This window comes from Myotis brandtii, unplaced genomic scaffold, assembly GCF_000412655.1.
Source record: "Myotis brandtii unplaced genomic scaffold, ASM41265v1 scaffold43, whole genome shotgun sequence".
Classification (NCBI taxonomy): Eukaryota; Metazoa; Chordata; class Mammalia; order Chiroptera; family Vespertilionidae; genus Myotis; species Myotis brandtii.
The window spans coordinates 746,520-758,185 of record NW_005366455.1 but is presented as its reverse complement, the minus strand read 5'-3'; the positions used below and the strand labels follow the sequence as shown (position 1 = coordinate 758,185).

Here is an 11,666-nt window from a genome sequence, read left to right as displayed (position 1 = left end):
CACTGTTGAGGCCGCGCACAGCCCGCAGCTCCCCCTCCGAGGCTGGAAAGCAAGCCCTCTGCACCCGCTTAAAAACACGCATTTAAAAATATTTCAGGGAAGTTTGACTACAGGCAGGTTGGCAGTTGCTGGATAAATATATACGTTATTTAGGGAAGGGGAGGGCAGAGAGCCTAGGAAGAGGGGGCAGGGAGCCAGGGGAGATAATTATGACTGGTTGTGCTCCTGCATCCTATGTGCCCTCCTTCTCCTGCTGTCATTGCAGCCCGGTGACCTGTTGTTTTTCTAGTTCCTGTTTGGCAAATATCTGCTATGCCCACTTGTTAACCATTTTTGCTCGGATTCAGCGAGCGGAATGTTCCTGGTTAAATCCCCAGAGGCGAAAATGATCTTTTATAAGACTTCCCCCACCCCCCCGAAAAAGCCTGAAACCTATTCCAATAAACAAGGGTTTCATCATCATTATCATTGTTATTATTATTATTATTAAGATTTATCATATAAGAAATTGGATTCTGGAAATCATGACCCACAAGCTGTGTTCATTTTCCAGTTTTAATATGACTGTACATGAGTAATACACCACTTCTGACTACTGGCGATTTAGAATCTGATTAGGAAAAAAATCTTCAGAATAAGAGTCGATACAGAAAGCGTAGAGATGCACATCTCTTTCATATATGTAATTACATATGTAAAAGCAAATGTGGTCAGCCATTCAACGCCTGCTTATTAACAAGCTATAGGGGAGCATGAAATTTGAGTTTTGTAGCATTATGTTTTATTCATTGGAAGATATGTCATAAGGATGTTCTAATAATAATTTTATTTATGCTGATAACAAATATCTCTTAATTTTTCAGTGCATTTTTGAGGCCTAAACTGGGGAAGCAATATGAAGCCTCTTGTGTGGTATGTGATATTCATCATTTAATGATTTCCATATTCCATGTGGTATTTTCAACCCAAAGAAAGACATTAAATCATACTGGCTATATATGTATTATTCACTAGACAAATATTATTGAGCACCTACTATGTGCCAGGCACAGTTCTAGATTATGGGAGAGAGCAATAATCACAGCAAATACAGAGTTTGCATTCTAGTGGGAGGGGGACAGGCTACTCACAAATGTGAAATACATAGTAAGCTAGATAGTGATGAGCGCTATGGAGAAAAATTAAGCAAGAAAGGAGATTAGGGAGCATTAGGGTGGGGGTTTCAGTTTAGTAGTGGTAGATGGACAAGGTTTACCTGTTAACATGACCCTTGGACAAAGACTTGAAGGAAGGGAAGAGAAGAGCAGAGGGAACAGCAAGTCTGAAAGACCTTCATCTAGAGTGAGAAGAGGAATAGAACAGTAGAGAGAGGGCTGAGAAATAACAGATAATTGGGTGGTGGAGGGCCTTGCAAAGCAAGAAAAATAAATTATTTCCTTAATTAACAAAATTATGACTGTTATATCATGAAAGTTCATAACATTAGTGTCTATGAACTACTCAAACAAAGTCACATGCAATTCTGAACTTTTATGTCCTTTATTTGTTGTGCAAGTTGAAAATGATGATATAAAGTAATTATTGAAATGATATTAATACAGGGGTGGGAAAAAATAGGTTAACAGTTGTGAGTACACAAAACAACTTATTTTTACATTATATTTATTTATTACTGTGTTATTTATTGGTATTATTTGTCTATTATTATTTTATATCCTTACTTATGATTTATCTTTTTAAAAATATATTTTTGTTGATTTCAGAGAAGAAGGGAGGGAGAGAGAAACAGAAACATCAATGATGAGAGAGAATAATCAATCGGCTGCCTCCTGCACACCCCCCGCCAGGGATTGAGTTTGAACTATGGCCTCCTGGATTATAGGTCAACGCTCAACCACTGCGCCGCACCGGCTGGGCTATGACTCTTCTTTTAGGCTGGTAATTGCCCACCCTGTATTTATGCAAAATAGAATGCTTTGTCCTGAGATTCTAAGAAAATCCCATATTACAAATTCCTCCCATTTTACAAATTGAGAACAAAAGACATTAAATTGTGAAGCAAATAAAGTAGGATTTCCACAGACTTCATTAAAATTTGGAGTTCACATTGTATATATTATAACTTAATGTGGAAACCTATCTATCTAGATATTACCATGAATATTTATAAATTACTACATAGATGACCTTCTACAAACTAGGATGGAAGCCAACTGGACACACACACACACTTATCCACTCTCACAGTCTCAAGCTGGACTTTGTGCTGTTGTATCTCCTGCCCTTCAGAGTTGTCACAGAGATATTTTTAAAAACTAACTTTCTAACAAGAGCCTTTTAATGGAAATTGTTTTGTATTGTTCTCAAGTTAGAGTAATTTCATACCTGAAATCTCTGAGCCTTCTTTAAACCATGCTTACAATTATCCTAGCTTAAAATAATCCTAACCTTTCTCTGTTCTTGGCAAAGATATGTCTGACATGTTTAATGTCACATGATATTAAATAGCTAAGTCACATTTATAGATAGATAGATATAGAGGTATAAATATCTAAATTGAAAGTTATTTTACCTAGTAAAAATTACCTGAAGGCTGAGAAATTTAAATATATTTGAATTTGCATTGCCAGCATACCCAAAGGCCTTTATTTCGTTTCTTTAAAAATAAAAAAGACTGGATCTCTGATTTTACTCCTTACCAAAACTTCAGCATGCTTTTCATTACGAGTTTCTCATTTTCCTTTTTTGGGTCAAAAAGTAAATAGTTTCCTTTGGAGACTATCTGCAGTAAGCCACATCTCTTTTTTTCAAGTATTCTAATAATTACAATAACACCGCTCGAACACTCGGGATTCCATTATGATCACTCTAGAGCACACTTACACAGTTTCTAGACCATTTGGGGTGCTGAGTGCCAATTGGGTTCTGTTCATACAAGTCAAATAATTATTAAATCTATTTTATATTTTGTAGCTACACTTTCCTCAACACTCTGTAGTGATATATACTCCTTCAAAACAGACAAACAACAACAACAACAACAAACCTGAGTCAGTCAAACTTCTTATGGGTTACTACACTCTCAGAAAATATCCCGGGCCAGGACAGAAGAGTTAAACCACCAAAGAAAATGCTCATTTTCCTCCTCCCTCCCACCCACCCATTTCCTCTCCCTTCCTTTCTTTACTCAGCAGGTATCTTTATGGTTCCAAGCATTAGGTAAGGAGTGTCCTGTGCCCAGTCATTGCTGGGGACATGGGATAATAACTCAGGGACTTCAAAGTTCAATTTCTTTTTTTATTTTTTGACTTTCGTTTAAGGTAGTATTTTATTATTATTGCTATTATTATTATTTACAATCTACAAAATAAATCTATTACCACATTATAGATACAAAATAATTAGCCATTTGCATGCAATAAACATTAATAATTCCAAAGTTAGATTTCTTGAAAAAGTATATCTTATTTAACACTTGTTGAACATTGACATATGTTCTGTTCCTCAAGACACTTTTACAAAAGACATTCCACTTTGTTATGCAGTTGTGACACCCTCTTTGGATGACTTAGCAGCATTTTATAAAATATTACATCCCCAAATTGCAAGAATTGATTGTGCTGTACTCTTTGTTAGCATAAGCTTAGTTTGATGGGTATGGTAATCATTTAATAGTTCAAGCCATATACTTTGGATAAAAACCTGAAAATGGGTAGATAATAGGAAATTATTACTGAGCCACTGCATGTGCACGCTAAAGAATCAGGTCCAGTAATTTGCATCTTTTAGGGTCTACAGTACCTTGATGTCATTATTTTCACCAGTCAGACTCTCTGAATCCTTATTTTAGATGCTTTCTTTCTTTCTTCTTGTATCTATAGTCCTTTGAACGAGTGTTGGTAGAAAACAAGCTGCATGGCCTCTCTCCGGCCCTCTCTGAAGCCATCCAGAGTATTTCCAGATGGGAGCTGGTGCAAGCAGCTTTGCCTCATGTCCTCCACTGCACGGCAACCCTCCTCTCCAACAGGAACAAGCTGGGTTGGTGCTCCTGTGTTACTTATGGCATGCCATCATCCATTGTGTTCAACATTCATACTAACGGTTTGGTGCTCCTGTGTTACTTATGGCATGCCATCATCCATTGTGTTCAACATTCATACTAACAGTTACTGAGTATTTACTATTTTCCCAGACACTGTGCACACATTTTCTCATTTAATTCTCACCCTGCCCCCCATGTTGGTACCACTGTTATCTCCATTTTACCAATGAGGGAACTGGCTCTCTTATTTTTTAATTAATTTTACAAGTAGTACATGAATATATTATCATTCTAAACATGAATGTTTTATAGGAAAGCTAAAGACTCTCACCCATCATAGTTGTCCTCTTTGCTCTCCCAGCTCCTAAAGTACCTACATTTACTTTGTGGTACTGTATGTATGTGTGTGCCTATGCATAAAGATTGTTTTTCTTTTTTAGGTATTTTGTAGATTTATTTTATCATATGATGGTTTATCTTAGCCATCTACCCCATGTTAGTGTTTGTGCTCTCTTCCATCCAATCCGTTCCCCTCATTTGGGTCTCTGCTCAAATGTTCCCTTCATCGAGGTGCCTTTCCTAGTCACATTGCCTAAAATATAGTAGCTGTTATCTTCAGAGTCTATGTTATTAACCATTATACTGCCCACTTGGAAATATATAGTTAGAGGGTTGGAATTAGGGGATGGGTAGGTGCATACCCATTCCCTTCCCACCTGTGAAAATCCACATATAACTTTTAACTGCCTCTGTATCTGCAGATTCAACCAACTGCAGATTGAAACAGTATTTTCAATCCTGGTTGGTTGAATCTGCAGATGCAAAAGACAAGGATAGGAAGGGTTGACTATGGAAAAAAATCTGCACCTCTGAATGGACTGCTGTAGTCCAACCCATGTTCTTCAAGGGTCAACTGTATTTGGTATCTGACTGAGGAGATGGGATGCATGCATTGTTTCCTCCTTTGACAGCATGTCATTCTGCAAAGACTGCAGCCTGTTAGAAGCCGCCAAAATGAATGTGCCCTTTCAGCAGTGGTTGTAAGGGGCACAGAGAAATGCTAGTGTCTCCCAGAGCAAAGCCAGGGTGTCTTCCAGACCCCAAATTGACAGCCATTGTTCTGGTCACAGAGTTTGCCTTAACCTGACTCTGCGGGTATCCCATGCAGGCCACCAGGATAAACTGGGTGTTGCTGAGACAAAACTCCTGCACACCCTCCACTGGATGCTCCTGGAGGCCCCCCAGGACTGCAACAGTGAGCGGTTTGGGGGCACAGACCGAGGATCCAGCTGGGGTGGCAGTAGCAGCGCTTTTATCCACCAGATTGAAAACCAGGGTTCTCCAGGGCTGCCTTGCCAAAGCAGCTCCAACGATGACGAAGAGAACAACCGAAGGAAGATATTCCATAACTCCATGGCTACTGTGGAGCTCTTTGTGTTTCTGTTTGCTCCTCTCGTCCACAGGATCAAGGTAAGCAGAAAGGTAGTGTTAGGTTGAGGAGGGACACGGGTGAAGTGAAGATGAGCTTTAAATGGTATTTCCATATTTGGTGTCCGTGTCTTTGGATGATCTTGTAGCAAAACAAGACATGACGAGTTTTATTTTTATATTAAACTACTGAACGTTACTTCAAAAACACAGTCTTCTATATGTCATTTACCTACTTAAAAATCGTGTCTTTGGATGATCTTGTAGCAAAACAAGACATGAGTTTTATTAAACTACTGAACATTATTTCAAAAACACAGTCTTCTATATGTCATTTACCGACTTAAAAACATCCAGTGGTTAACCATCTACCCCAAGATGATGTCCAACATATTAAATATGGCATATAATTTCAAGCATGATCTGGGGCTTAAGTTCCTCTCATGGTTCTTCAAACCTCAACGTTAATGAGTATTTTCCCCTGACCTTCTCCATGTAGACTTTATGTATGGCATTATGTCCTTTGTACTTCTGTAGCACTCTGTAGCTACTTCTATTATAATACAGGATCTAGACAGAAGTTTTTAATTTTCATGTGCTGTGGACTTTTTGACAGGTTGGTTCAACCTAACCAAGAATTGCTTTCCAAATATTTTTAAATGCATAGAATACAAAACATAGGATTACATGGAAACCAATTGCATTAAAATACAAGTATATCCATATACTCCTTGGATCTGAAAGAGAGAATATCATCTGAAATCACCATGCTCCAGCTGTGTGATCTTGGTGTATTAAGCTTTTGGATCCTCCATTGCATAAAATTGTGGATAGTTCCAACACAGGGCAGATATAAGTGAAGACATAGTACCATTCCAGAACATAGAATGAAATAAAAAAGTATTTGTTATTTCTGTGACTTAATTATAATATTCCAACTAAATGCTAAAATGAGAGATAAGAAGGAATTAATATGCTCAACTGTTCTTTAATGGAATATTAGGATCCTAATGAATAGATGTTTCAAGTTAGTAATATATGAAGATGGTTGTGAGACCATTAACAATCACTATGAGGGGCATGGACTAATGAGTCTTTTTACCCATTTTAGTTTTAGTTAAAATTTACTTTCTTTTTTTAAATATATATTTCTGTTGATTTCAGAGAGGAAGGGAAAGGGAGAGAGAGATAGAAATATCAGTGATGAGAGAGAATCATTGATTGGCTGCCTCCTGCACACCTCTCACTAGGGATTGAGCCCACAACCCAGAAATGTGCCCTGACCAGGAATCAAACCGTGATCTCCTGATTCACAAGTCCATGCTCAACCACTGAGCCACTGCAGCTGGGCAAAATTTACTTTCAATTAAAGCTGTCCCATTGCTCCTAGGAATGGAACTGAAATTACCTGTAAATTCCCAAATGATTTGCATGCACTGGCCACATTGCCCATGAAACATACTAAAATTTTTAAATGTTGTTAGATCAAATTAAATGGCTACTTTGAAAACTTTAACTTTTCATGTTAAAAGGTCTTTTTATAAAGGTTACACTCAATGGAAGGCATTGCTTTAACTGAGACTGTTCTCTGGCCTATGGGACTTGCAGGTCCTGGGTCCTGCCAACCTTCTCGGTCTCATCACCCTCCATCTCACTAGCCTCTCTCTTGTTCATTAACCTCCACTCTCAAACTGGACAAGTTCATTCTTGCATTCAGGTCCTTGCACTGGTTTTTCCTTCCATTTGAAACATTTACTGCCATGCTTTGCCCCTAGATTTGTACATGGCCATGTCCTTCTCATGGATTTACTCACAACTCAAATGTCACTACCTCAGAAAGCATTTCCCTGGCTACTTTAGAGCCACAAGCACATGCCTCTATTTTTTTTCTTTCTTAGTACTTTTCAGTACCTGAAATTATTGTGCGCCCTTTAGCTGTTTGAATGATAAAGATTATCTTCTCCAGTTATCAGTTTCTGGTCATGTATGCATACATAGCATTGGGTGGCCCATTACATAGGACTCTAGAAGCGGAATTAGGGTTCCAGAGTTTATGGATTCAGCTAACTTAAGAGAACTTACGAAGGAAAACAAGAGAAGACCATGGGTTCTGCAAGTATTCAGGTCTGAAGAGTGATCGTATTTACTGGTGTTACTTGGGCAAACTAAAATCGATCAACAAATAAGTATGATGCTCGAGGATAAGTGCACACAACAGAAGGAGGTCTCAGCTTGTCTTCAAGAGATACCTGCCCCTTAGGGGAGGACAGTGTTGGGCAGAAACAGTCAGGCCCTAAAGCCCTGCTGTACGCAGTCATTGGCAAAGGGAAGCCAGGGAAGAGCCTGGCCTGGGCTCAAATGTTGTGGTGGATCCTGCAGTCCCTGCAGCTGACAGCTGGCTGCAATATCTACTTTGCCTCACCTCAAACAGTGATAGCTCTGAGTGGGAACACAGCATGAATAAACACAGTTCTTGCTATCGGAGGGGCTGGCAGTGTGCAAAGGCAAAAAGACATAAAGAAGCCACCCAAACTGCATAGTGGCAGGGGACATTTGTTGATATTTGTCTGCTTAGCATCCATTTCCCTTGTTATGCAAACTCTAACTCCAACTTGGGGAACCACCTCTCTGTACTCAGGTGGAAATGCCCCACCTCACTCATGCGCTTCAGCCCCAGGGGGTGCTCAGGATTTGGGTTGGAAATATGCTTCCCCCCTCTCCCCCAACTGGTGTTGCTTGTAAAGGTGACAAGTCTGGAACCACCAGAGAATACCACTTGAAGAGATCCTGCCTCAGAGTGAAGCCAGGTCCAAGTGCTGAGAAAAACACCGTCAGAAACTGGATTTCGATGACACATTAGGGGCACTTGGACCCCCCAGACTTTGACACCTAGATACACTCCTAGACTTTTCAGGTTTGTGATCAATAAAGTATCTATTGGGTTTCAGGCTGTTTGAGATACATTCAGTCACTGTCAACTAGAAGAATCTTAATGCAAAAATGGTAGAGAAAGGACTAGGTCTGCAACAGCACCATGCTATAAGGCAGGGGTCCTCAAACTTCCGGCCCACCGGGTGTTTTTGCCGCCGCTGTGTGCATAGGAATTTGTTCATAGTTTTTTTTAAACTATAGTCCAGCCCTCCAACGGTCTGAGGGACAGTGAACTGGCCCCCTGTTTAAAAAGTTTGAGGACCCCTGGCTAAAGTCCTCAACATGGCCTATCAGGCCCTGTATTATTTGGAACTCGGTAAATTCTATGATCATATTTTTTCTACTGTTCTGAAATCACTTGACTCCTGGCTATTTGTTGACACATGAGGCATACTTAGGACCTTGTACTTGCTGATCCCTTTTCACATAATGCTTTCTTTACAAAAATCTACATAGCAGCTCCTTCATTTCCTTTAGCTCCTTTCTCAAAAGTTAACCTTCACAATAAAGCCTTCCCTGGCGATCCTCAGTCTAAAACAGAAATACTGCCTGACACATCTTTGTACCTGCTTTATTCTCCTTTGCACTAGAAGAGCAGGGGGTTTTGTGTGCTTTGTTCATTGATGTATCCCAGAACCTAGAATAGTACCAGGTACATAGTGGGTGGTCTTTAAATGCTTATAGAATGAATGTACTTCCACGGGGAGTCCTAGAGGCTTTCCTATTGTGGGCACTGCTGTGGTGCCAGGATCCCAATCAATAGCTACAGAAGAGCCCTCTCTCTCCCCATATGCAGATTTATTTGGATATTTCCTCAGCCTTTCCAGCGGAGGCTTCCTTTGACACTGAGCTACATTGATTCACCATTTGCAAAATCACTTTACTTTTTCTCCAATTTCTTCCCAGCTCTTATCTTTCTAGATCAGTGGTTTTCAAACATGTCTATGTGTGGGGAGTCACCAGGGGGAACTTTAGAAAACCTCACAGCAACTCTAATTTAATTGGTCTGGGAAGGGAAGGAAGTGGGACCCAGGCCTCCTGTGTTTTAAAAGCTCCCCAGGCGATTATAATATGCAAGCCAAGGTTGCAAATCACTTCCCTAAGTGAATGTCTGGGTCTCAGCTGTATGCATTAATCTACCACATTCTCTGCTTCCATCTCTACTTTGTTTTGAGAGGCTGAGTTGTTTAACATGTAATCTCAGAATGTCACATGTTTGTACTTATGCAATGTGAGAATGAATCTTAAGCGTAGCCTCTCAAAATGATGTGACGATGAAACACAAAATGTGCTCCCTGCAATAGACCTTTAATTGTAGATACATTGAGTGAGTTCGGGTTGTAAAGTCAGTACAATTCAAGTATTTATTGAGCACATATTGTGCACCCAATTCCTATTGTTTGTGTTAAGCATTATGATGATGATAGGGGCTGTGGGGAAGGGAAGATGCCTGATATATCCCCACCCGCAAGGAGTTAAAGATTGTTGAGAAGGCAACACTACAAAATAATACACTAGGAAGAATCTAAATATATGTTCCTGATTCCGTGAAATGCAAGAACAAGAGGTGGACTGGAGAATAGAAAGTCAAATAGCATCTGAGGATATTGCCTTATGAGGAAGACAGACAATTAAATAATTAAGAGGAATAATAATGATTACCACAGGAGAGAGATCTGCCAAGACTTGAAATAAACAGGCCTCGGTCACTGCTAATACAAAACAATAATTTGCGTGTTTCATGCTTTGCCCAAAGCAGAATTTTAATTAAATATTAATATTGCATAAAGCAGACCACCGTGATTTCCGTAGTACTTGTGACGATAACCTAGGACTATTGGTTTACCATGGAAACATTCATTTGTGTGATGAAAGATTTGGAAAGTCAACCCATTTTGAAAATAATTTTGTGAGTGATGTTAATCCTTGCATGGACTGGTCCCTTCAACCAGTTCTTAGAGGCCACTTAGACCTGGATTTTCTCTTCCCCCAGGAATCTGACCTCACGTTCCGTCTGGCCAGCGGGCTTGTTATATGGCAGCCCATGTGGGAGCACAGACAGCCCGAAGTCTCTGGCTTCACGGCACTGGTGAAGCCCATCAGGAACATCATCACAGGTTGGTGCCTCAGACACCCAGTGAGATGGTCTTAGCAGATTTCCTCATGTGCAGGAAGGAGGGTGATGGGAGCATTTGCCCTTAAAGAAGCCAAGAGAAAGAAACTTTCTCTAGGGGGTTATTGAGGTATTCCCAGTACAGGAGTCATTCTCATGATCAGAAACTCCAAACTAAGGGCATATGCTGTTGCGTTGTGTGACTTTGAATAAGTCAATTAAACTTCCTGTGTAACTGTTATGCCCAGATCTCAAGATCCCCAAAAGTCCACACTAGGAGCCAGTTCGATGCAAAGGGGGTTATTGAGGTGTTCCCAGTACAGGAGTCATTCTCATGATCAGAAACTCCAAACTAAGGGCATATGCTGTTGCGTTGTGTGACTTTGAATAAGTCAATTAAACTTCCTGTGTAACTTAATACAACTTTTCAAGGTACATAATATGTTAAGGAATTTTGTAAATTAGGAGTGCCATGTTATTCATCTATAGGATAAGATGTTTATAGTGACATAGCATGCTTCCTATAGTCATTCAAAAAGAAGATGACATTTTTCATATAGTAAAAGTAGATTAACCCCACAACTTACATGTATACAATACATGAATTATTGAAATAAGCTATAAAATCAAGAGTAACAGTCTGTCATATGGTTTAAATATCAAGGAACTAAATAAGGAAAGATGTCATAGCCAGAAGCGCTCTATTTCAGATCCCATGGAGAGAATGAGGTTATTTCATTGGATTAAAGTAATCTGAGAGAGAAGACATATAGGAGGTTAAAAAACTAAAAACAGTGTAAATAAGACATAAGAAAATAAAATATTCAGTAAAAAACTATTACTGAAAAGCCATGTCTTTGTGTAAAACATTTTTTTCATTTATTTTAAGACCTCTCATTTTCCTATGTGAATGTAGAGTTCACCTCAGACTTAGGTTTTCTCTCTTTTTCTCTTTCTCTCTAACTCCTTCCCTCTCTCTCCTCATACCTAAACGATCATTTAACAAATGTACAAAACCTATTGAGAATTCATGTCCATGTGAATAGTACCTGGGCTATTCCCCTCCCTTTGCTTCCGGATGATATCCACAATGGGTTCTTTTCCCTCTTCCTGATCCCTGAGGACTGGAAATGGTGCCCAGCATCTGAGGGA

General features: G+C 39.5%; 1 protein-coding gene across 10 annotated transcripts in view; it reads left to right on the top strand.

The window, feature by feature from the left end:
• Nucleotides 1-11,666, top strand: part of UNC80 (unc-80 homolog (C. elegans)) — a 176,271-nt gene that overhangs the window by 340 nt on the left and 164,265 nt on the right. For all 10 annotated transcript variants that reach the window (XM_005874189.2, XM_014546052.1, XM_005874188.2 and 7 more), the window contains exons 2-5: nt 864-912; nt 3,882-4,038; nt 5,211-5,512; nt 10,395-10,518. In XM_005874189.2, the coding sequence (XP_005874251.1) occupies nt 864-912; nt 3,882-4,038; nt 5,211-5,512; nt 10,395-10,518 (632 nt within the window). The remainder of the gene's footprint in view (nt 1-863; nt 913-3,881; nt 4,039-5,210; nt 5,513-10,394; nt 10,519-11,666) is intronic.